The sequence below is a fragment of the Cydia splendana genome, chromosome 9, assembly GCF_910591565.1.
Source record: "Cydia splendana chromosome 9, ilCydSple1.2, whole genome shotgun sequence".
NCBI classification, from domain to species: domain Eukaryota; kingdom Metazoa; phylum Arthropoda; class Insecta; order Lepidoptera; family Tortricidae; genus Cydia; species Cydia splendana.
In genome coordinates, this window is record NC_085968.1 from 19,394,148 (window position 1) to 19,421,110 (window position 26,963).

The 26,963-nt window shown below is 36.9% G+C and overlaps 3 protein-coding genes across 3 annotated transcripts; all 3 read right to left on the minus strand.

Annotated features, from left to right (window-relative positions):
- Nucleotides 1–254: 254 nt before the first annotated feature.
- Nucleotides 255–7,834, minus strand: LOC134793845 (glutathione S-transferase 1-like). Its single transcript, XM_063765563.1, has 6 exons — nucleotides 7,743–7,834; nucleotides 7,172–7,309; nucleotides 6,811–6,869; nucleotides 2,005–2,146; nucleotides 1,267–1,460; nucleotides 255–498 (listed from the first exon to the last, which is right to left on the minus strand). Exons 2-6 carry the CDS (start codon nucleotides 7,307–7,309, stop codon nucleotides 384–386), a joined length of 648 nt encoding a protein of 215 aa, XP_063621633.1. The 5' UTR covers nucleotides 7,743–7,834; the 3' UTR covers nucleotides 255–383.
- Nucleotides 7,835–10,199: 2,365 nt separating this feature from the next.
- On the minus strand, nucleotides 10,200–17,706 carry LOC134793909 (glutathione S-transferase 1-like). The gene is made up of 6 exons (XM_063765624.1): nucleotides 17,691–17,706; nucleotides 17,154–17,291; nucleotides 12,436–12,494; nucleotides 11,760–11,901; nucleotides 10,443–10,636; nucleotides 10,200–10,338 (listed from the first exon to the last, which is right to left on the minus strand). Exons 2-6 carry the CDS (start codon nucleotides 17,289–17,291, stop codon nucleotides 10,200–10,202), a joined length of 672 nt encoding a protein of 223 aa, XP_063621694.1. The 5' UTR covers nucleotides 17,691–17,706.
- A 4,234-nt stretch (nucleotides 17,707–21,940) lies between these two features.
- LOC134793846 (glutathione S-transferase 1-like) lies at nucleotides 21,941–26,657 on the minus strand. Its single transcript, XM_063765564.1, has 6 exons — nucleotides 26,642–26,657; nucleotides 25,526–25,663; nucleotides 25,010–25,068; nucleotides 23,406–23,547; nucleotides 22,262–22,455; nucleotides 21,941–22,154 (listed from the first exon to the last, which is right to left on the minus strand). The coding sequence occupies exons 2-6, from the start codon at nucleotides 25,661–25,663 to the stop codon at nucleotides 22,040–22,042; spliced, it is 648 nt and encodes a 215-aa protein (XP_063621634.1). The 5' UTR covers nucleotides 26,642–26,657; the 3' UTR covers nucleotides 21,941–22,039.
- Nucleotides 26,658–26,963: the final 306 nt, after the last annotated feature.

Below are 26,963 nucleotides of genomic sequence, written 5' to 3' on the forward strand. Positions count from 1 at the left end.
TACGGGGTATGAAAATTTACGGGGAGTAAAATCAAACATTACGTTATGTTTCGTGCGCAACTTAAAATCTTGCGCATCCTCTAGCAACGGCTGCTGAAAATACTTTATTTATTCAAAATCAACAAATAACAACTGTCTTTTTGTGGAGTAAACTCCAGTCGTGCGTCGGAGCTGACATACAATTTTTTTCTAATAAATTTAAGTTTTGTTATGTTATTTAGACAAGGAGAGTAAAATAATAATATATATTGTAGTAAATCAATAATATTATTTATTTAAGATAAAATATGACCTTTGTTGTTAAAAGGCGACCTTAAATAATAAAAAAACGTACAATTATCATGTTACGTAAAAAACACAACACTCCATTGGATCTGTTTAGCTTAAGCGAGTTTCGATTTAATAAAATGTTTTATATCCTCAAGACCTTTTGCGTTGCCCTTTTGAACGTATGGTCGTTTCTCTAGATCCTTTAGCCACGCCTGCGTTTTGGGGTATCTGAAAAATATAACATTATTAAATTAAAAAAAAAACTTGATTTTGTTAAAACATTTCTCTCATACCAACGCTAGAAAACCTTCTTTTAAATAAAAAAAGGCAACCAAATAGGTTTACTCGTTTCAGAGATATGATGCCACGGATAGACACAGACAAACACACACATATAGCAGCTAAACTTATAACACCCCCCTTTTTACGTCGGGGGTTAAAAATATACTCTTACTATGCTTAGAAATATTAAAACGTAGACAGTATTGCTGGTAGGCTATTTTAACGCTATGAGTAGGTATAATTTGTATGAGATCATTCAAAACAACAGCTAGCTCTTCGGAACACTTTATCTTTGAATTTTTTATTAAGGGAAAAATGGAAAAAATTACGCTTCCGTAAACAATGTGTATCTGCTTGATAAACCGCGAACTTGAACTTTGAATTTTAACTATAGCACATTGGTTAGTTTAAAAAAGTATTGCTCAAATTAAAAACATAGGCGCCAGCGTCAATGTATGCGGGAAAATACAGTATCGGATAAATATATTTTCTGAATTATTCAACTCTCTAGTTCGAGATCATCGACACTAAGAGGCCAATTTGAACGTATATTGATATCCGAATGACATCTAACTGATGCCATTCTGATATCAATGTATGTTCGCCTTATGCAGTGCAGGAACCTAGTGACATCTACAGTTGGAGTATTGCACTTGTTAAATGTGATTTTTTCCACATTTTATTTATTTCTAAGCTTTAAAACACATAACTTACTTTTGAGCGTTGAGCTCCAGAAGTATAAGAAGGCTAGTGACCGTCGCGTACGCTGCGATGTCAGCGATGGTGATATTATCACCAGCCAGATACTTGGTCCGGGACAGGAACTCCTCAATGAAGCCGTACGCCTCCTCGATGGCGTCGAGGTTCTTTTGAGGGATCTCCTTCAACCCTTCCATTATTAAAGGGTACTGCAAAAGAATTAACATTGAACTTTCACGGAAGATTGTGGAATTGAACCACTGGGTCAAACACATTTTAAAAGGTACCTTCTGTGGAAAAATAACAAAAGTTAACGACCCAGGTTTATGTACGAGTATAGCACGTTTTTCATATTTGAGTCTCAAGTACTGAAAAAATGTATCCCGCCTGTAATAAAGATACAGCGTAAAAAATAGCTTTAGATTCTCTTAACTTTGCGATGTCTACAAGAAAGACGTGAACGAGTTAATCATACTATAAAATGTGTATGACCATACACCATAGTGTGTGGTCCAATTTTTTTATTGTAGGTTTTTTAGTATAGGTTCATAGTTTCTTTCTATCAGTCAGTCGTGGTTAGTGCAACTGGACCTAAATTAGTTTTGTTTTATAGTTAACTAGATATACGTGATAATAACTATCCTGTCTCACCCCGGAACTGAACTATCTCATCCATACTATAAGTAGATTTTAACTAAATTGGTTGAACTGGTATAGGTAGACTGACTAACAGACAGAGTTACCAATAAATACCGTTATGTTTCGCAGTCTCGGGAACAAAATGGTGCTGTTGAAGAAGAGTTTTTGGTTGACGAAAGCCCTTTGCTTGGTGTCTTTCGGGTAGAAGGTTTCTTGTTTGCCGTATACATCTGCGAGGTACATCAAGGCGGCATGACTGAAATAAGTCAGGAGTTTAAAATGAGACTTTACACCACACCAGGGGCCGATTTTTGAATATCGAGCGCCCGATTTCGTGTAAAATCTCCAGGGCATTTAAATTCTACTAATATAATTAAAAACGACGAGGGGTCACCATTAGATTCCCAATTTCTATTGCTCGTATTTCAAAAATATCAATTCGCCGTTTTCCACACACTATTCGTCAAAAACTGTTGAGAAAATTGCATTTTATACTTCGCTCTACTTCCGTTCAAAGTTTTGCTGATTTTCTTTTGATTTTTGATTCCTCGGCTAATATCACTAGCTATTTCATAATGAAATTATACTGCTATGGTGTCATGGTATGCAGGGTAACGATATACAATTGAAAATAAATGAAAATGAGACATGTTTTCGTAATTTTTTTCTATCGAGACAACTTTAGCCTTTTCACGCCACTGTTCGGAAATGTGGCAATAGATGGTCTAAAACCATGCTGGAAAGTAGGCAATAGCTGTAGCACCTGAACCACCACTACTACAATGTTTCATTGTTATCATCATCTGTCATTGGTGATGGTTCGCTACAGCAATGAGTATCATTTAAAACATAAAAATCAATAAAAGGTCTTTTTTGGCGCAACTTTTTCCTTCATAAATAAAATTAGGTCTTTCTAATATCTTATAATAATTATCTAATATTAATAATATCTTATATAATATTAATAATATCTTCTTTAAAAAAAAATGTCAAAACTTTTCAGTTCATTTTTTTTTAACAATTATCCATTCAGTTCACGCTTAAGGCGTTTTTTACTTTTGTAGCTGTTTGTGTTTTTTTTTAGCAAAAACGCTTCTAAGTTTAGAGTCGGTTTGAAGCAAATAACCAGAAAAACGCCCCTTAAAAGTGATAAAAAAAGTAAAAAAGGCGGGATCTGAAAATACTTACTGAATTGGTTAGTGTAAATTGCGTTTGACTAAAAATACAAGAAACACGTAGGTATCTACGCTCACTATAAAAATGAGTTATCTAGTGAAGAAAATTATATTCTTACGCTGACGCCTACCGAAATTCAAGAGACAGCACAGGCAGTGGCTAGTAATTTGCTACCAGAGAAATCGCGGGCTAGTACTTATAGTTATGCGAATGTTTTCTTATTTCCTCGCAGTAGTCGTGAAAAGCACTGTGTAATGCCTCGGCCGGAAACGCTAAAGATGGACTCGTATTATTTGAGGGCCTCCACTAACGTGTCGGCGCTCAAACGCACTCGTCCATCTTTTAGCGGTTTTCCGTCCTCTCCTACAATGTACTATTTAAGGTTTTGGTTGGAGTCTACCCTTTCAAATATAATATAGTAGGATCTGTGTGATTTTTTCATGGAATTTGCCCTTGATAAAAACGTGTAACAATGCAATATATAACTGCAATTTTGTGTTAGCCCCCCCTTAACAGTGTAAACGATTGCACGATCGTAACGTAATAATAGGCAATTGTCGCGCCAAGGTTACTCTTCGAGTACCTAGTAATAAATGATGAAGAGCCGCATCTCATATCTAAAAAATATCACCTTGATGTGTCGTGACTTGCAATGCATCTTGTAGCTGTAGGGTACTTATTTGAGGATTTCTGAACCATTTTGACCTGTCACAGTGACAAGATGAGACAACCATGAGCATTTATATCGATTGTCATTAAATGGTACATAAATCAAATTCCTTTATTATACTATTTTGTACACTTAGATACAAGTACGAGTTTCTGCCTAATCTAATCACGTATAAAGGCTGTAAGTAACTATTAAGGAAAACTCGTTCAAATGTTTACCGAATTATCGCGCAACAATTTCTAATGATATTTTTTTAAATGAATGTTTATTGCTTCCATATTTTTATTAACCGACTTCAATTTCATAGAAGGAGGAGGTTCTGTATTCGGTTGTGGCTATTTTTTTTTTTTTTTTTTTCTATGTACGTTCACCGATTACTCCGACATCCGTAGTCCGATTTGAGTAATTCTTTTTTTGTTTGAAAGGAGCTACCTCCGAGTTGGTCCCATTTTAATTTGGTTCTGTTCTGATGATGGGATCCATGAGGAATTGAGGGAACTCCTCAATTTTTAAAGGCACATGCATGGTGTTTTGGGCGTTTTCTTAAGCAACTCGAGCATTTTCTCCCGAAAACCACTAATTTGATGAAGTAGACCTGATGATGATGATTATTTTGATGATAATGATGATGATTTCTTTAAATGTAAGTATGTTCACCGATTACTCCGGCACCTGTGATCCGATTTGAGTAATTCTTTTTTTGTTTGGAAGAAGTTACCTCCAAGGTGTTTCCGTATTATTTTTGGTTCTGGTCTGATGATGGAATCCATGAGGAATTGAGGGAACTCCTCAATTTTTAAAGGCACGTGTTAAGTGATTTCGGGGTTTTCTAAAGTAACTCGAGCATTTGCTTCCGAAAACCACCAATTTGATGTACTGCAACTGTAGCCTTACCACGAGTTTGACATTGACATATTCGCTAACGTCTTATGCATCTAAATGTAACTTTTTATGCATCTGGCTCACACTAAGGTTAGTACGAGCGAGATGCATAGGAAGTAAGTTACACACATGCTAGCGAATATATCAATGTCAAACTCGTGGTAAGCTGGTAAGGCTACTGATCGGGGGTTAGGGTTAGGAGTTAAGGGGTCAGAGATTAACGGGTCGGGGAATGGCGGTTGAAGGGTTGCTGGTTCAGGATCGAGGGGTTCCTGGATCAGGGGTTGATGTGCTGTGAGGTTGAGTGATCGGGGGGCTGAGGGATTGGGCCAGTGGCGGGGCGGGCGGATGGATTTAGTTGACAGGAATTATAATTTCCCAGACGGACTCGAGAAAATTCCTGGTTCAGGGTCGAGGGGTTCCTGGATCAGGGGTTGATGCGCTGTGAGGTTGAGTGATCGGGGCGTTGAGGGATTGGGCCAGTGGCGGGGCGGAGGATGGATTTTGTGTAGTAGTGACAAGAATTATAATTTCCCAGACGGACTCGAGAAAATTCCTGATTACATACATATTTATTAAAGTAATAGGTACACGAATTTAGTGTTAAACATGATCTTGTTTTTGATTCATGCGTCGCGCTCTTAACAATGCGTTTAAACTAAAAATGGAAAAATAAAAACTTTTTACAAAAAAAAGCAAACCGACTTCAAAAAGGATGAAATAAAATATTATCCTTTTTGAAGTCTATGCGTTACCAACTGATATGTTTGAAGTCGGTGCCAAGCCAAGTAGTAACAATACCAGTCAAAATAATCAGCTTTATGGCTATAAATCCCATTAGAATTGCACTAATAACTATTACAAATGTGTAAGTAATTTTGTCTGCCTCTTTGTCGCCTTTTCAAGGCTAAACAACTGAACCGCTTTAGGTGAAATTTGGCAAGAAGGTAAATTTATTAAATTGTTTTATATTTTGAAATGTAGTCCTCTGGATAAGGGACGGGAAATTACTCAGTCCCAATCTCACACTTGCGTGCTATAGACTGTTCGAGCATTAGTAAGAAATGCTCTTTAAAAAATACGACGAAAAAAATGCATTGGATTTCCACTAATGTGCCGACAAACATGGTACAGACTGCGCCAAGAAGGTTTGATCGTGTGTTCTGAGGTGTGTTCTTAAGCCTCCTCCACACTCGTGCGCGAATCGCGGCGCAAAGCCGCGAACGCGAGTGTGGAGTCCTGAACGCAGACCTGCGAAATCGACTCCACACTCGCGTTCGCGGCTTCGCCCGCGATTCACGCGCATAGTCTGGAGGGGGCTTTAGATACAATCGACGTCAAAGATATATTTACACTTTTGCACCTTACTCCTTTGTAATAAGGCGAAAAGTGTAAACATATTTTTAACGTCGACTGTACCTACAGAAAGTACGTTCATTGTCGTCGTGTAAGGCAATCCAACGTAGGTACATCCTTATCGAATCGCACCAAAATCATGGTATGCTTCAAAATTTGGCTTGGCACCGACTTCAAACATATCAGTTGGTAACGCATAGACTTCAAAAAGGATAATATTTTATTTCATCCTTTTTGAAGTCGGTTTGCTTTTTTTTGTAAAAAGTTTTTATGTCTAATACTTATCACGATTTGGTTGAAGATTGAAATCTGAAATCAACAAGCGTATTTTGATTTTAATAACAGGTTCTGAATTTGATTTGGATTTGTTACGGAATGTGTTCTTTCCATGTCGACGTTCTTGTCTTTTTTACGTTCTATGACTATAAATTCCAAGTTCAAACTGGTTTTCCATTGATAATTATACCTTGGCCACGAAACACACGCTTGCACGGTTTATGTTGCCGCTAACCCACCACCACCATACATTTGTTTTCATCACTTTTAACCAGTGTGTGGCGGTGGGCGTCAGGTTTCCTTTCCAGTCAGGCGGAAGCGGAGATTAGAGAAAACGTGCGGGATTTACGGGAATCAACCAATAGAATTGGTTGTTATCCACATCTCTCCGCTCCGCTGGATTAAAACCAATCTTCTCCTCGGTGGAAAGGCAGCTAGTCTCTGCGTTCCGTGGCCCTCGGGTTACGAATGCTAGGTGTGGTAGCGAGACACTGTCGTACTAACATCAAATTAAGATAATATTTGTAAAGTTGGAAAGAGACTTCTGTGCTTCGACATACCTTTCGTGTATCACCAAACTGCCGTCTTCCAGAACAGGTATGGTGTGTAATGGATTTTTCTAAAAAAAAAACATAAATGTCACTTTAGTGTTAAAGGACCATTAAGCTAGTGCTTGAAAATGGAGAACTTAGGCTCTCCGAAATATGTCGCGCGAGTGACTAAAAATACGCGAGTTAAACCGTAATTTTAGCTTAAAAGCGACTTTACCTATTTTGGTTTATAGATTGAAATAGAATGTACACTGTACATTGGAATGAACATGGGGCCTTACGATGGTAAAATATTATTGATTAAGGCTGATATAGACGAAGAGCATTGCCTTTTGGCTGATATAATGACGATGAGACATTTGACCCTTACCTTCAAAAATTCGGGTTTTAAATGTTCTCCCTCCAACAGGTTGACGTCGATCAGCTCAACCGGAACGTTGAAGAGCTCACAGGCTACCATGCACGCCCGCGCCGGGGGGCTCGCGTCCAATTTGTACAACTTCACCATCTGAAAAAAAATTAGAATACACCTGGACTCCTAGATTATTAGGAGGTGTTGTCTTATTCCTAAGCTCTCTCTACCAATTTTTTTTAATTGTCTTGTTATTAGACTAGCGGAAAGTTCATACAAAAATTAGAACAAAATGAGAACTGTCATCACACCAGTTTTATGCTCTTCATTAGCTGTTCCACTTCGCAGAATGCTGCTTTCTGAGAGCTAATTCATTAAAAATCATTTTATTACTATATTGCCCCACGAATGGCCACGAAGCATACCAACCATAACATTGCAAAACTTATCCTAAGTATGTGTGTAATATACTTAATATCAAATTGATCAGTCAATCTGGCATCGAAAAATTACAAAAAACAAAAATCCTGATTAATTGACCTCTTAAGTTTTCAAGCCGGTTAAATTAAATATTTATTAAAACACTCACGTTTGCTCGCTACCAGCGTCCGTCACCAAGTAACAATCTCTGTTCATTGTTATTTATAGCCCGTTTGATAAGTTGTTTCCATCTGGACAGAAAAGGTGTAACAGGTGGCAGTTTTACGACGCATACGCCATTATTGATATTTTAACCGTGGTAATACAGTTGTACACTAATAGCGGATCTACATAGGCACAGTCGACGTCAAAGATATGTTTACACTTTTGCACCTTACTCCTTTGTAATAAGGCGAAAAATGTAAACATATCTTTGACGTCGACCGTACGATAGTCACAGTGACTTGCGATTAGTTAGGTGCCTGTTGGTGATTATTTTTCTCTTATAGCAGGTGGTACTAAGAGCAACACTCTTATCTATCATTGGTGGACCCTATACCTTCGTAATAAGGTTGCGAATTATCAGTTAACAGTGCGGACGATGATACAAGTATCTATGTATATATGTACTTAGGTATATATATATATATATATATTTTTTTTTTTTTTTTTTTTTTTAATTTATAAAATATAGGTACTTAGGTATAATGTTTAGTACAGAAGGTCTAGTGTGTCGTCAAAATAAAACATACACTAACTACTCGATGACGTTAAGCGAGAAAACTACGGACGAATGGTAACATGCGAGTGTTATATTATAATACTTATAATATGCAACCCTAGGTATATCGACCATTCCAAGAGTTTGCGCGATTCCACGACATACTCTGGCACAGCGACCTTGTCAGTAGAATAAGCCGACAAATTCAAAAAATGTAGGCGCGAAGAGTAGACTTCCCATAAAAAAAAATTCGTGCATTTTTCTACTGACAAGTTAGGTATGTTTCAAGTTAATACGATAAAATATCTCGATAAAGTAAAGTAGACAGTTCAATAGAGTTCAAGAATTATGTGAACTACCAATACCAAGCTCCATTTATACAGCGTGTGAACTTGAATGCAATATTCGATACATTGCTAACAACAGAGTACAAAATAAAATAAAAAACCGGGCAAGTGCGAGTCGGACTCGCGCACGAAGGGTTCCGTACCATAATGCAAAAAAAAAACCGAAAAAAAAGCAAAAAAAAAACGGTCACCCATCCAAGTACTGACCACTCCCGACGTTGCTTAACTTTGGTCAAAAATCACGTTTGTTGTATGGGAGCCCCATTTAAATCTTTATTTTATTCTGTTTTTAGTATTTGTTGTTATAGCGGCAACAGAAATACATCATCTGTGAAAATTTCAACTGTCTAGCTATCACGGTTCGTGAGATACAGCCTGGTGACAGACGGACGGACGGACGGACGGACGGACAGCGAAGTCTTAGTAATAGGGTCCCGTTTTACCCTTTGGGTACGGAACCCTAAAAACGGGTTGTACTCCGGGAGTGCCGGCAGAAGTGAATACTCAATGACATTGTAACAGTTTTTCGATCAGGTCACGTGTCCATCTTACGAAGCGTCTTACGTCTGACGTCAAAATATTAATAACAGCGCCATCTAGTGCAAAATGTCTGCAGCACTATGTATAATTGAGGTTCACGCCATCTAGCGTTATTTCGTCGCATTACTTGAAACCCCTAAGCACATCACTGTTAGTACTCGAATTATATTAGTACCAGTAAGAGGGAAACTCACTAGATGGCATTTAAGTCAATAAAGAAAAACTCAATGACATTGTAACAGTTTTTCGATCAGGTCACGTGTCCGTCTTACGTCTTACGAATCTTACCTGTCGCGAGTTTAACATTTTTTCCCCATCACAAAAAGTTCACAGCGTCGCTAAAGAAGTTTTCACTTCAAAAAAAAATTATACAAATCGCAAGCCAATTCTTGAACCGTCTAAATAGGGCCTTATTCACTATATTTAAATTTTTTAAATTACTGATTGACATGTTTCTTTTTAAAACACACCTCCGACATCTATTTTATTTCGAGATTAATTTTATGCATGTGAGGTTGACCATGTATTTTATGTGTAGGTATTATTGTTATTTTGAGGTTATTTTAACATATAGATAAGTACTCTTAGGTGTTTTGATTTTAGTATACCTATATTTTTATGTCATACGTCGAAAGGCACACCATGTACCATGAACTTATTACCTAAACTGACACCTTACCTTATGTAACCCATGATGACGAAATAAATGAATCTTTGAATCTTCGAATTTTCTCGGAAATATTACAACAAAAAATATACCTCCTTAATAAACCCCTGCCGTTTCCATTGCAAGTGATGCTTTCGGCGTTTTCATAGGTATTTACTAATATGGACAGCTTGGGTTTATGAAACAATTTTTGTATACCTAATAAACTTAAGTTTTGAAATTTAGATCCGATTTAGATAAGGAGAGTAAAATATTAAAATACCTCTAGATAATGCTTGTATTTATAACAATATTTATTTGAGTTTAAATAAAAACATACAATTATCATATTACGCAAAAAAACACAACACTTCATTGGATCTGTGTTAGCTTAATCAAAGGTAGTTTGGATTGAAATAACTGCTTATACTCCTCGGCACCTTTTGCGTTGCCCTTTTCAACGTATGGTCGTTTTTCTAGATCCTGTACCCACGCCTGCGTTTTAGGGTATCTGTAAAAGACAACAAAAATGAAGTTTTGTCATTCTTAGGAACATTTGAATTTAATTGAATGTTCCATTCCTAACGGTTTTTCTAATTAATGTGGGATACTTACTTTTGAGCGTTGAGCTCCTTAATTACATCTAGGCCAGTGACTGTAGCGTACGCCGAAATGTCAGCGATGGTGATATTATCACCAGCCAGATACTTGGTCCGGGACAGGAACTCCTCAAGGAAGCCGTACGCCTCCTCGATGGCGTCGAGGTTCTTTTTAGGGATATCCGTGATTCCTTCCACGAAGAGGGGGTACTGCGGAAGAAGTAACATTGATTTTAAGTTGTCCTTTCAATCCATGTTTTTTTATTTCACTACTGCCCAAAAAAAAGTAATATTATTCATTGTGTCGTTCTTGTCAACGGGTCAAAACTTTTATATTGTCAAGTTGAGTTGGCGTTGATCCTAAAATTGCAGGAAAATGACAGAGATATAAACACTACGAGTCCCTATGAATGCCTAGTTACTCGAAACATATTTATAATTAAAAATTGTGTCATCAATGTTATCATTAAAGTTTGTGACTGTTGATATCCAAAATCAGCCAAAAGATTTTCAATTGATGAACAGATTGATAAGATAATAATGATATCAGACTGCGTAGCGTAACTTGGAATGTTTATTTGTTGTGCAACTTCTGGGCCAAATTATGACATGGCAAACGAAAGATTCTACATGTCAACTGGTACCCATCCAAGTACTGACCACTCCCGACGTTGCTTAACTTTGGTCAAAACTCACGTTTGTTGTATGGGAGCCCCATTTAAATCTTTATTTTATTCTGTTTTTAGTATTTGTTGTTATAGCGGCAACAGAAATACATCATCTGTGAAAATTTCAACTGTCTAGCTATCACGGTTCGTGAGATACAGCCTGGTGACAGACGGACGGACGGACGGACGGACGGACGGACGGACGGACAGCGAAGTCTTAGTAATAGGGTCCCGTTTTACCCTTTGGGTACGGAACCCTAAAAATGTACCATTTACTTTTTTTCGATAAATCATCAACTTTTGGGTTATTTAGACTCAGAATCACATTAAAGAAGACAAAGAAAAAACGTGTCCCCAGTTTTTCATACAAATTTTGGGTGTCGGTTTTGTGACGGTCCATACAAAATGTGAAAATGCGTCACAGAATTGTAATTTATTTTTGGGACACATTTTTTTATTTTAAATATATAGATAGCGTGGGGACTATTAGCCCAAGCCCTCTCGCGCATGAGAGGAGGCATGTGCCCAGCAGTCGGACGTATATGGGCTGAATTATTTTATTTTATGTAAATCGATAGAGTAGAAATAACCCAAAACTTAATGGATTTTCGATAAAAAAGTAAATGGTACACTTTCAAGTGAAAATGCCCCGAAGATATAAATACCGATATGTGTCGCAGCCTCATGAACAAAATAGTGCTGTTGAAAAAGAGTTTCTGGTTGACAAGAGCCCTCTGTTTCGGGTCCTTCGGGTAGAAGGATTCTTGTTTGCCGTATACATCTGCGAGGTACATTAAGATGGCATGGCTGGAACAAAAATCAGGAGTTAAAATGAGTTTTTAACGCTTTGACCGCCATCGCCAAAGACGTCAAACGTCAACTGACGCTCAGCTTCAGCTCAATCAACCTTCGTGCATTGTGACATGGTTCACGATGATGAAGATGAGTGACCGTGGTCCAGGAGAGGGGGAGGGGCATACACTTAATAAGATAGTAATATTAATATCTCAGTGTTCAAACTGGACTTCCAATAAAATAAAATTTTTACTGCAACTTTGAGTTGTTACATAACATTGGTTCCTGGCTCTCTAAGTAGGTTTCCCTGTGTCTCAAGAGCCAGTTTCTTCCCGATTACAAGCGTTATGTGAAACTATGATGTGTGTGTACGCGCGTGTGTGTGAGTATTCTGTGTATACTTCCAATGCCTCTTGCAGGTGCTATATATGGGTTATGGTGCCACACTGCTGCTAGACTGTCTTTTTCTGTATTAATATGAATAGGTACATAAATTCAAGATGCGATTTTAAAAGTTGTCAAACGGCTTCTGTGATTTTTACATACCTGTCGTGTATGACCACGCTCCCGTCTTCCAGGACAGGTACGGTATGTAAAGGATTTTTCTGAAAGAAAAAAAAGACGTATTGAAAGTTAATCTCATAAAACTGTCCCTAATAATTGTCCCTTTGTGTTGAGATTTAAAATTGCCGTGTAACATACTCTAAATTAGTTACTGAATTGATCGTTAGATGTCGCTTTTTAGAATGCAAACTATCTAACGGTGTGTTTTCCTAAAACAATGGAGTCAAATAGTTTCCAATGTCTAATCAATAACCAAACATAAAGTGACAGTGATACAGTGAAGTGAAGTGTAATAATTGGCCAAGCACGAAGTCAAGACTACGGTGTTCAGAGCACCGTACCCTTTCTCTATACGCCTTACTAACTCTATGTGCTCTATTGTGAAAAAAAAAACACATCGACAGTGAAGAACGGAATTTTTAATTTGAATTTTTTCAGATAAACTGCAATAATAAATATGATTCTTACTGGGCACATTGAGATAGTCAATTGGTTGGAATGCCCGTTCGAAATTTAAACTTATTTGCAATATAATAAGGTTGTATTTTGTAGATCTCTCTCATACTTATAGTAGGCTATTCAGAAAAAAAAAATATCCCACAAAAATAAGCAAGCAGAATTAAACTTTGTATCAAAGACATAAGTCATAAATTTCAATGCCAAAGTTTTAACTAAGGATCTTTCTCGCTAAAACTACTTCCTAATATGAAATGACCAGTGTAAGCGTCAGTTAGCTAGCCCTAAGCAACCAAAGATCAGGCTGCAGTTGAAAAACTAATAAAGATAAAGTTAAGCTGATAATTTTCCCGCCGTCTCCATGCTTCTTTAAGTTGGGTATTGACTGGTCAGCTGCCTGTTAGCTATAGTTTTCGCGAAAATCGCCAGGACAGAGGTGAAAATTTTTGTATGAAAACTTGCAACTTTAAATGCATTTTTTATCGAAAATATTGCACTCTAAAATGAAGTCAAAATCAGTCCATCGACTCAATTTTTTGCAAGCTTTCTAATGGTACCCCACACGATTCTTACAAATAAAAAAAAATTCAAGCTACTCCTCTCAACCCCCTAAATTTCCCCCTAAAATCAGAAATAAGCAGTTTTGACTTATTCACAGTGTTAGTGATGGTACTTGCCATAACTATTCCAAATTTTAGGTACCTACATCAAACGGTCTTTGAGAAAAACGCATTTAACCGATTTGCAAGACCGAAGTGATCCCATAAGAGCACCGTGTACAAAGTTTTGTACGGTGCTCTAATAATAGTAAAAGTAACAGTTCTTAGTGACAGGAAAGTGAACTTTAAAGTGCAGTGTTTAAGTGCGAAATTATAATAACCAGTTGCCAACACTTTGCCTCAAACATCAACATTTATTCAGCAAATAGGCCACACTTGTACACGTCATCATTGAATTTACATACAAGCAAAAATAATAAAATAACAATACATCCACATTTTTATAAAATAAAACTAACAATTCAAACGATTGTCACGTCACGCCGCGCTCTCTTGTCATTATCCGTCGGTCTCTTGTCACCGTCAACGTGCCAGCGATACTCGAGTCGGCCGGTATAGCCCGGGACGATGGCAAGAGACCGGATGGTATGTCGCTGATTCCGTGGAGGATGGGACGAGTGTTAGTGTGGGACGCGACCTGTGTGGACACACTGGCACCGTCTCACCTTCACGGTACCACAAAGAAAGCGGGTGCCGCTGCCGAAGCTGCCGAGTCCCTCAAAAGGCGTAAATACGGGGGTCTTGATGATAATTACAAATTTATCCCTTTCGGTGTCGAGACCCTCGGTCCGTGGGGCCCGGGAGCTCAGTCTTTTTACAGATTTGTCGAAACGGCTTGTTGAGGTCTCTGGGGACAAAAGAGCTGGCAGCTTCCTCGCTCAACGCATAAGCGTTGCGATCCAGCGAGGAAATGCTGCCAGCATTCTTGGCACTATGCCCCAGGGGCCCTCTCTAGATATAGATTTTTAGGTATTTTTTTTAGGTTTAGTTTTAGTTTTGTAGGTAGTTCTATATTTTTTTAGGTATTAGTTTTAGTTTTGTAGGTAGTTTTAATTTAGGTTACTTTTTATTCTAAGTTTGTTATTAATATTGTAAACAGATTTGTTATTATCTAAATAAATAATTACAATATATCAACAATTCAAACTAATGTATTACAATTACTTAGAGATGTATATGGTCTCTTAATGTCCAATTACATAAAAAAGCTATAATATTAATATATAAAAAAACCGGGCAAGTGCGAGTCGAACTCGCGCGCGAAGGGTTCCGTACCATAATGCACAAAACGGCAAAAAAACACGGTCACCCATCCAAGTACTGACCCCGCCCGACGTTGCTTAACTTCGGTCAAAAATCACGTTTGTTGTATGGGAGCCCCATTTAAATCTTTATTTTATTCTATTTTTAGTATTTGTTGTTATAGCGGCAACAGAAATACATCATCTGTGAAAATTTTAACTGTCTAGCTATCACGGTTCGTTAGATACAGCCTGGTGACAGACGGACGGACGGACGGACGGACAGCGAAGTCTTAGTAATAGGGTCCCGTTTTACCCTTTGGGTACGGAACCCTAAAAATACAGACAGAAGCAAAAAAAATCTATAACATTTAGAGGTGTAAATGTCTCCAGGTGTCAGAACTATAAGATTATATAGTTTATCAAATTATCCTTAGAGATGTATAGGGTCTCCAAGAGTCAAAATCCTGTATAATTATAACACATTCATTGAAAGAAAAACAAACATACGAGATCAGAATGAGGCGTCTCACTGTAATTAATTAATAAAAATAAAGTTACTAAGTATATAGCTCGTGTTAGCTTAAACAGACCGTCTCCACAAACAGCACCCGTTCACGAGTATGACGTGTATCTCAGCCATCGCCTCCCTCAACCTTCATTCGGGAAAGTGGCGACCCGATCAACGACGCCACCGTAAGCAAAGACTTTTAAGCGAGCATGACATGTTCAAGCTACCGGCCTACATTAATATTAAAATAGTAATAACATGTAGCTGTAAGACACAGCATTTTGTGCTCGTATGTTACATACAAAGACAGTATAGCTTCACATAATTACTAGCCTAAATTGACTTAGAGATGTAAAGGTCTCTAAGTGTCAGAAACATTAAAAATATGTATGTACGATCAAAATAAAAATAAAACAAATAAATACTTAGAGATGTATAAGGTCTCCAAGGTCCAAAACTAAAATTAAATTAAACAATGTAATCAAGCGAGAACATCATTGTCTCATGTGTCAATTCTACTGGACACTAGGATATTTAATTCACAATGTAATATAGAACTATATTTATTTAACTTTTATTATACTTACTAATGAAATCAAGCTATCGGCTTAAAGGCATCTTTATCGTTTATAAAATCTTTTACAGTGTAGTATGCCTTACTTAACAAGGAGTGCTTAATGTGCGACTTAAATTTGTGAAGTGGTAAATTCACTATATCAGTAGGGACTTTGTTATAAAAACGTGTACAGTTCCTGACGAAAGATGTACTAACCTTACGGAGGCGGTGGGCAGGCACAGCAAGTTTATGTTTGTTTCTAGTGTTATAGTTATGGATATCACTGTTAACCTTGAATTCGTGGATGTTTTTCCGATCATACATAATATTCTCTAGTATGTATTGATATGCAACGGTAAGAATGTTAACTTCTTTGAATTTCTCTCTTAGGGATACTCAAGCGCCCAGTCCATAGATGGAACGTACAGCTCGTTTTTGCAGCACAAATATTGTCTGAATGTCTGCCGCTTTTCCCCACAGCAGAATTCCATAAGACATAACACTATGGAAGTAACTAAAGTATACCAGCCTGGCCGTCTCTACGTTTGTTAGCTGTTTGATTCTCCTCACTGCATAGGCTGCTGAACTAAGTTTTCCGGCTAGAGTGCCTATATGTGCATGCCATTGCAGTTTGGAGTCTAAAGTGACTCACAGGAAAACAGTTCAATCTTCAAATTCCAGCGTATCATCTTTTATTTTAATCTTGCTGTTATTTACCTGCTTGACATTAGGTAGCGTAAATTTGATGCATTTGGTTTTTTTGGCGTTCAAAAGCAAATTGTTTGCCGTAAACCAGTTTACTATGGTAGATAGCGCGTCATTAATGCTCTCGAAGCTATTTTCCTTTCTGTCCACTTTAAATATAAGGGAAGAGTCATCTGCAAATAACACTATATCATGTCTATCTTGCACAACTTTTGGTAAGTCATTAAGGTATACCAAAAACAGGAAGGGCCCAAGAATTGAACCTTGAGGCACTCCGAGGGCTACCGGGGACCCCGCCGATTGAGTTCCATTAATAACTACTCGCTGAGTTCTATCCGAAAGGTACGATGAGACCAGCTCAAGGGCACTAGCTTTTGTCCCATAGCGGCTTAATTTTCTCTTTAAATTTTCGTGATCAACGCAATAAAATGCCTTTCACAGATCACAGAAAATTCCAACAGCATCTTGAGCGTTTTCCCGGGCATCAAAGATGTGTTTTAGATGTACCGCACCGGCGACAGTAGTTGATCGACCTTTGGTAAATCCTCTGGGCCTCTAAAAAGTTACCCCACTATCGCACACAGCCAATAGCTAACGACCGGTTGTTATAAAATGTCATTAAAGAAGGCCGTGAACAGTTTTTGGCGATGATGACTATTTGTGACGCATACCTTCAAATATTCGGGTTTGAAAAGCTCTCCCTCCGCATAGTTAACCTCGATCAGCTCAACGGGAATGTTGAAGAGCTCACAGGCTACCATGCACGACCTCGCCGGAGGGCTCGCGTCCATTTTGTACAACTTCACCATCTGAAAAAAAAAATAGAATACACCTGGTCTCCTAGATTATTAGGAGGTGTTGTCTTATTCTTAAGCTTTGTCTACCTATTTTTTTTATTTGTTTATTGTACTCCATTTCCTATTTGTTTTATTATTAGACTAGCGGAATGTTCATTTTGGCAAAATGAAATACTTAATGCGAATAATACTCGTAATTGGTCACAATCACAAAATGACATTTTCACAATAATTTTCGGCAATGATTTAGCGCCACTTGCACCATCCCACTAACCCGGGGTTAACCGATTAAACCGTTAACCTAGTGTCAAATTGTACTGGTAACCATGGTATCTCCAGGTTTAACCGGTTAACCCCGGGGTAGTGGCCCTTAGACAACCAAAAGTAAATATTTATTGAGATAATACTAACGTTTGTTCGCAACCAACGTCCGTCACCAAATAACAATCTCTGTTCATTGCTATTTATATAATCCCATTGATAAATTGTTTCTACCAGAATAAAAAGGGCGTACAACAGTAGGCAGTTTTATGGTGCATACGCCATTATTGATATTTTTACCGTGATACATTGTACCAAAATAGCGTATGTACATACGATAGTCATAGTGACTTGCGGTTACTTATTCGTATTATTTTGCTCTTACAGCAGATGGTACTAAGAACAACACTCTTAACTATCATCGGTGAGCCCTATGCCTTTGCAATAGGGTTGCGTGTTGTTAATTAACAGAACGGGCGATGGTGCAAATATTTGTAACATACGAGTGTTATAATATTATGCAACACTAGGTATGTCGACCATTCCAAGAGTTTGCGCGATTCCACAATATAGGTACTCTGGCACAACGACCTTGTCAGTAGAAAAAGGCGGCAAATTTAAAAATGTAGGCGCGAAGACTTTCCATTAAAAAAAAATCGCGCCTTTTCCTACTGACAAGTTAGGTATGTTTCAGTATAGTTAATACGATAAAATATCTCAATATTCTCAATTACCTTTATACTAAAGTAAAGTAGACTCTTCAATAGAGTTCAAGAATTATGTGAATACTGTTCTAAAAATAAGCTGCAATTAGCAAGTGATAAATGCTTGCAGATGACCTTTACAAAAAATAAAAAACGAATTATCAACTCTAAATACAAAATAGGTAACGAGAATATCAAAAAAGTGTCAACGGCACGCGATCTAGGAATTCTATTCGATGATAAACTAGACTTCCAATTGCACATAGAGCGTATTATTTCAAAAGCGTATCAAATGCTAGGTTTCGTTCTGAGAACAGCAAAGGTCTTTAAAAAATCTTCAAGTTATCTTCTACTGTATAAATCACTGATTAGACCCCACTTAGAATATGGCTCAGTAATCTGGAATCCACTGTTTAAGTGATAAATGCTTGCAGATGACCTTTACAAAAAATAAAAAACGAATTATCAACTCTAAATACAAAATAGGTAACGAGAATATCAAAAAAGTGTCAACGGCACGCGATCTAGGAATTCTATTCGATGATAAACTAGACTTCCAATTGCACATAGAGCGTATTATTTCAAAAGCGTATCAAATGCTAGGTTTCGTTCTGAGAACAGCAAAGGTCTTTAAAAAATCTTCAAGTTATCTTCTACTGTATAAATCACTGATTAGACCCCACTTAGAATATGGCTCAGTAATCTGGAATCCACTGTATAAAAAATATGCAAATGCAATAGAAATGGTTCAAAAAAAGTTCCTGCGGGCATTACACAGACGATTGACAGGGAAACGTCTATCTTACGTTGATCTGTTGCAGTATTATAAGTTGCAGTCATTGGAGACCAGACGCAAATGCTGTGACGCAATTACTCTCTATAATATCTGTAGAGGGCAGTTTAACAGTATGGAATTGCTGGAGCGGATACGGTTCAGAGTCCCAGCTCGATGCAGCTCGCGCTCTAATGCTTTGTTCTCAGTTCCCACCGCCTCTAGTAACGCCGGGTTGCGAGCCCCCTTGCGTCGTATTTGTAACACTTACAATAAAGAATTTAAGTACTTCCATCGATATTTTCAATGTCACTAGGCCCAAATATCGTAACCAAATACTCAATATCCTCAACGACCAACATAGTGTCCGTCAGTAATGTGTCGTCATCATCGCTACTATCTCTGCTGTCATTGTACTTAATAATTATTGATCAGATTGGTTGTCAGTATTTTCAACTTTCTCTTTATTTTTCTTGTTTAGCTAACTGGGTCTGACTGGGTCCCACTTTGACATTTGGTCGAACACCCCTCCCCCCTAGGTCTGTTCGTTTGACCTGGCCGTCATACATTTTTCTGACCGGAAGCGGTATACCAAATGTCGGAATTTTCTGGGAGTAAGGACTACACCTAAACTATCGTGAATATTTATGGTATAAACTACGATAAATAAATAAATTCTCGTTCTCAAGAACATTCTCAGAAGTTACCGAAAAATTCTCATGTGGAAAGTTTCGCAACTTTGGAAAGTTCTCGTGAGTGCATTGCTAGGTTGACCTTGTATTTTAAGTGTATCCTTGGATTTCACGGGCCTATAAATCCCGGTCTTTTGATAGGCTTGCGTGCGGATATAGATCCAACACGTAGAGGCCCCTTGGAGAGCTTTAATGTCATGTAGAAGTGTATTATTATTATTTTGAGATTATTTTAACCTACCTATAAGTAGATAAGTACTCTTAGGTATTTTGATTTTAGTATACCTACCTATATTTCTATGTCGTACGCCGAAAGGCACACCATGGACCATGGACTTATTACCTAAACTGACACCTTATGTACAACAAAAAATATACCTCCTTTATTGAACCCCTGCCGTTTCCATTGCAAGTGATGCTTTCGGCGTTTTCACGTTGGATAGGTATTTACTAATATGGACAGCTTGGGTTTAAGAAACAATTTTCGTATAGGTACCTAATAAACTTAAGTTTTGAAATTGAGATCCTATTTAGATAAGGAGAGTAGTAGTAGTAGAGTTTTGACGACCGGTCTGGCCTAGTGGGTAGTGACCCTGCCTATGAAGCCGATGGTCCCGGGTTCGAATCCTGGTAAGGGCATTTATTTGTATGATGATACAGATATTTGTTCCTGAGTCATGGGTGTTTTCTATGTATTTAAGTATTTATATATTATATCGACGCTGGAAAGGAGAAATTGGATAAGCGACATTTTCAGAGATATTGAGTTATATACATTGTTGGAATCGCCAGATTTTTCTGCATCGAATGGACTAGGTTTCGTACCCATCTGACGACTTTAGTGTCGCTTATCCAGTCGGTGATTTGGAGAATCACTGGTACATTTAAGTTACTAAACGACTTAGTTTTCAACAAATTTTCGAAAAGTGGAGATTAGATGAAAAGTTAATCGATGTAATGAACCTTAGAGTTTTTTACTTATTTACCAGTTCAGCTTAACCTTAACTTGGATATTTTTTCCTTATGACAACTAACCTTTCACTGTCGGTTAACTAATTTTACCTGACCGAATAATAAGTTTTAATGTCATATGGATAAATTTACTTAACTGTCAAATGTGAACTATTGGCGTTTATCATTATTTACCTACTTACAGATATAATTTTTTTGTCGTTTATTCCATTTTACCTGAAATTTGTTGGAAGTTACCTAGTTTGTTTTTTTTACTTAAGTACTTTCTTTTTGTTGTTATTTTTCATAATATCAGAAAATGCCAAGCAAGGGAAATAAATAGATAAAATAAAATAAAATTATGTTAATCTAAGGCAGCGGTCGGCAAGATTATGAAAACACGAGATAATATTTTTTCCTATTTTGGTTTTAAATAATATAAATTTCCCATTCTTACTGGTAACTCATAATTAAGTTGACCCTTTTTAAGCAATTTTGATCTCAAATAGAAATGGTACACTTGTTATCTTAAGACTCGTTACATAACTTCTTATTTGAAATAAAGCTATACAAATTCCTTAAAGGGTGTTTTTTTTATATGCGTAGGTATGACAATCATTTCCTTGTAGTTGATAACTATAAAACTCATAGAATGTATATGTATCATAGGTTAAATGTGTCGCATAAGCAGCTTACCGAGGTTGAAATTGCTCCTTAAATAGTGATTAGATAATTTATCTTGATTTGTTTTTTGTCAAATTTTACGTATATACTTTTTTGCTTGACTATAAAATAAGCATACTTTGCAATAAGATAGTTTTTACTCGATCAATTCTGACAACAAATTTAGCTTCGAGTTTTTTACCTGACTAATTTCTTGTGAAACATGTCGGTAAGATAAATTTACCTAAATTTATTTTTACGACCATTTTGCTTAAGCGACACTAAATTCTTAAATAGCTCATTTGAAGGTAAAATAATAATAGGATAATGTAGAATACATCACTATAACCATATACAATTTCTCATTTAGGAAATTCGTCATCATTAGGAATTTTAATGATTTTTTTTTAGAAAGTATTGCAGTTTTTTGGTTCCCCCGTAAAGTTAGTTGCGTGTCGCTTATCCAATTTCTCCTTTCCAGCGTCGATATATATCGTTGTCTGAGTACCCACAACACAAGCCTTCTTGAGCTTACCGTGGGGCTTAGTCAATTTGTGTAAAAATGTCCTAAGTAAGTATAATAATAATAATAAGTAAAATATTAAAATACCTCTAGATAATGCTTGTATTTATAATAATATTTATTTGAGTTAAAATAAAACCATACAATTATCATATTACGCAAAAAACACAACACTCCATTGGATCTGCTCAAGCTTAACCAAGTTTGGATTTAAGAAGCAGTTTATACTCCTCGACACCTTTTGCGTTGCCCTTTTCAACGTATGGTCGCTTTTCTAGATCCTGTACCCACGCCTGCGTTTTAGGGTATCTGTAAAAGACAACAAAAATTAAGTTTTGTCATCCTTAGGAACATTTGAATTTAATTGAATGTTCCATTCCTAACGGTTTTTCTAATGAATAGAGTGGGATACTTACTTTTGAGCGTTGAGCTCCTTAATTACAACTAGGCCTGTGACTGTAGCGTACGCCGAAATGTCAGCGATGGTGATATTATCACCAGCCAGATACTTGGTCCGGGACAGGAACTCCTCAAGGAAGCCGTACGCCTCCTCGATGGCGTCGAGGTTCTTTTTAGGGATATCCGTGATTCCTTCCACGAAGAGGGGGTACTGCGGAAGAAGTAACATTGATTTGATGTTGTCCTCTCGATCCATATTTCTTTTTTATTTCGATTCTGCCAAATTCTGCCCAAATAAAGCTATATTTTTATTGTGTCGTTCTTGTCAACGGGTCAAAACGTTTATATTGTTAAGTTGAGTTGGTATTGATTGTAAAATTGCAGAGATAAAAACACTACGAGTCCCTCAAATGCTTAATTACTTTTATAAATAGAAATTGTGTCACCAATCTCATCATTAAAGTTTGTGACTGTTGATATCCATATCAAATCAGCCAAAAGATTTCCAATTGATGAACAGATTGATAAGATAATAATGATATCAGACTACGTAGCATAACTTGCAATGTTTATTTGTTGTGCAACTTCTGGGGCAAATTATGACATGGCAAACGGAAGATTCTATATATCAACTGTCTAAATTCTGCCAGCGGTTTAAGCGTGAAAACGTAGACAAACAAACAGACATACACAAACATATTAGTAGGGACATAGAAGCCGGTTTCTGAAAAAATGGTACCATTTACTTTTTTCAATAAATCATCAACTTTTGGGTTATTAAAGACTCAAAATCACGAGTACTATTAAATAAGACAAAGAAAAAAGTGTTCCCAGTTTCTCATAAAAAATTTGCGTGTCAGTTTTGTGACGGTCCATACAAAATGTGAAAATAAGTCACAAAATTGTAATTCTTATTGGGACACATTTTTTTCTTTTTAAATCGATAGATAGCCCGGGGACTACAGCCCAAGCCCTCTCGGCGCACGAGAGGAGGCATGTGCCCAGCAGTGGGACGTACCTATATAGGCTGAATTATACTATTTTATTTTATATAAATCGATAGTCCTCGTGATTCTGAGTAGAAATAACCCAAAAGTTAATGGATTATCGATAAACAGGTAAATGGTACACTTTTAAGTGAAAATGCCGAGATAAAAATACCGCTATGTTTTTCAGCCTCATGAACAAAATAGTGCTGTTGAAAAAGAGCTTCTGGTTGACAAGAGCCCTCTGCTTCGGGTCCTTCGGGTAGAAGGATTCTTGTTTGCCATATACATCTGCGAGGTACATTAAGATGGCATGGCTGGAACAAAAATCAGGAGTTTATATGAATTTTTAACGCTTTGACCGGCAAAGATGTCAACTGACGCTCACGCTCATCTTCAGCTCAATCAACCTTCGTGCATTGCGACATGGTTCACGATGATGACGATGAGTGACCGTGGCCCAGGAGAGGGGGAGGGACATACACTTAGTTTAAAATAATATGATAGATAATATTAATATCTCAGTGTACAAACTGGACTTCCAATAAAAAAATATCTTTATTGCAACTTTGAGTTGTTAAAGCCTGACCATTAATATATGATCATGTGCCATGTTCCGGAATTTCATTGGAACTAATTTCTTACACTGGCAATAATTTTAATGATAGGTTGTCACTATTGTCAGTGTCATTGTGGCGGTTTACTTGATTAATACTAAAGTGTTGAATATTAAATAATAAATGACAAAAAATGGCCAAAACTATACATAATCAAGAGCGAAACATTGTAAATAATGTAAATAATAAACTGCTGGAAAAGAACCGTTCGGGAAATTAAACTATTTCGCTACGAAACATTTCCAAATTAACATCAGAGCTGACAGGTAAACAAATCAAAATGTCATTATAGTCTGGTTATTACGACTTGGTTATTGTAGTGTTATGTTATACATAAGCGAGGAAATACTTAAGTACAGTAACAAATATTTGTTTGAAAAATATTTACTATGGGCAAAGATATACATAACATAGATTTTCATTTTTAGTTTTAATCTTGTGTCGATAGATGGCAATAAATTTACAGTGACTACAACATTTACTATGACAATAATTCTCTATACACTATTCTCTTTGCCATGGGCTTTGGAGACGAAGAATTTTATTCATTGACAATGTAGCAGACCCTATGTAAGGTCATTTTGACCTATGTGTGACGCGTAAGAAAATACATGAATTTTATACGGTAAAAACCGACAATAAAGAAATGTGAACACCGAATATTTGGATACTGATTATGATTAGAGTGAGTAAAGTATGTAAGTCAAAATAACGAGTTGCCAATCCACATTATTCAGACTACACTGAACTGTTGCCATATAAATGAGAATAATAGCGCCCTCTTGACAATGATCATATATTCCTGGTCAAGCTTTACATAACATTGGTTCCTGGCTCGCAAAGTATTAGGTTTCCCTGTGTCTCACGAGCCAGTTCCTTCCCGATTACAAGCGTAGGTAATGTTACAATGTTAGACATTTTATGTTACAATTTCAACAATATTAAAATTAAAGAAAGATACAAACATGTGAAACTATGATGTGTGTGTACGCGCGTGTGTGTGAGTATTCTGTGTATACTTAAAATGCCTCTTGCAGGTGCTACATCTGCGTTATGGTGCCACACTGCTGCTAGAGACTGTCGTCTTCTATATTAATATGAATATATCAATTCAAGATGCGATTTTAAAAGTTGTCAAACGGCTTTTGTGCTTTTTACATACCTGTCGTTTACGACCACACTGCCGTCTTCCAGGACAGGTACGGTATGTAAAGGATTTTTCTGAAAGAAAAAAAGACGTATTGAAATTTAATTTTATAAAACTGTCCCTTTGTGTTGAGATTTAAAATTGCCGTGTAATTGTACATAGTCTAAATTAGTTACTGGATTGATCGCTAGATGTCGCTTTTTAGAATGTAAACTAGCTAACGGTGTGTTTTCCTAAAACAATGGAGTCAAATAGTTTCCAATGTCAAATCAGTAACCAAAAATAAAGTGACAGTGATTACAGTGAAGTAAAGTTTAGTAAAAGTAACATTTATTAATGACAGGAAAGTGAACTTTAAAGTGCAGTGTTTAAGTGCGGAATTACAACAGCAAAAGCCAGGTGCGAACACTGCCTCTAAAAAGATGCCCCACTATCGAACACAGCCGATGCTAACGACCGGTTGTTAAAAAATGTCATTAAAGAAGGCCGTGAACGGTTTTTTTGCGATGATGATGACTATGTGACGCATACCTTCAAATATTCGGGTTTTAAATGCTCTCCCTCCGCATAGTTAACCTCGACCAGCTCAACGGGAATGTTGAAGAGCTCACAGGCTATTATGCACGACCTCGCCGGGGGGCTCACCTCAAATTTGTACAACTTGACCATCTGAAAAAAAAAATAGAATACCTAGGACACTTTTTTTCTCCTATTAGGATAGAAAGAGCTCGTGATTCTGAGTAGAAATAACATAAAAAATCCCAATTTTGAAAAAAATTGTAGGGGACAACTTTAAATAAAATGGCCCATTAGACTCGCGGGATAGTCAAACAAAATTTTACGATGTTAACTTACAAAAATAAACTTTTTGGGATTTGTATAGTAAAATTAGTAAGTTCATATAAAAAAATATTTGTAACCGTTAGATTAGGAAATCATACAAATGACCAGACATAGGATTCTATGGGGCAGAATTTATTGACAGCTAAGGAGTTCCTATATCGATAAACTCAATTATCGATGTTTCTCTCGTGTACTAGTGATCGCTCTAAGTTTTGTTTGTAAAATTAATTTTTATTCAAAGTATTAACATGAAACAAAATAATAACAAAATTTCCGTTTTCTTTATTTTGAAGGGATTTTTGAAACTTCACTTATCGTAATTTTTTTAATCTAGCGGTCATATTAAATAGGCTTTGAATAAACTTTATCATCAACATACATACATTTACAATTGAAACTGGACGCGGTCACAGTATTAAGGAAAAGTATCGATAATTGAGTTTATCGATATAGGAACTCCTTAGCTGTCAATAAATTCAGCCCCATAGAAAGAATCCTATGTCTGCAAATGATGAGTATTGTGTTGAGTCGCCACGTGGCCTTTTGGCAAAATGAAATACTTAGTGCGAATACTTAATGTGGTCATGATCACAGAATTACATTTGGCACAATAATTTTCGGCAATGATTTAACGCCACTTGCACCATCCCACTAGCCTGGGGTTAACCGCTTAAACCGTTAACCCAGTGTCAAATTGTACTGGTAACCATGGTATCTCCAGGTTTAACCGGTTAACCCCGGGTTAGTGGGATGTTGCAAGTGGCCCTTAGACAACCGAAAGTAAATATTTATTGAGATACTAACGTTTGTTCGCAACCAGCGTCCGTCACCAAATAACAATATCTGTTCATTGATATTTATATAATCCCATTGATAAGTTGTTTGCACCTAAATAAAAACGGCGTAACAGACGGCAGTTTTATGATGCATACGTCATTATTGATATTTTAAACGTGATACGTTGTACGTTCCCAAACATAAGTACATATCTACTTTTCTATACAATTAGTATGGCAACTTGGGTACTTAAGTGGGGGCACCGACGGTACCAAAATAGCGTATCTACATACGAGTCATAGTGACTTGCGGTTAGTTATTCGTATTACTTTGCTCTTACAGCAGATGG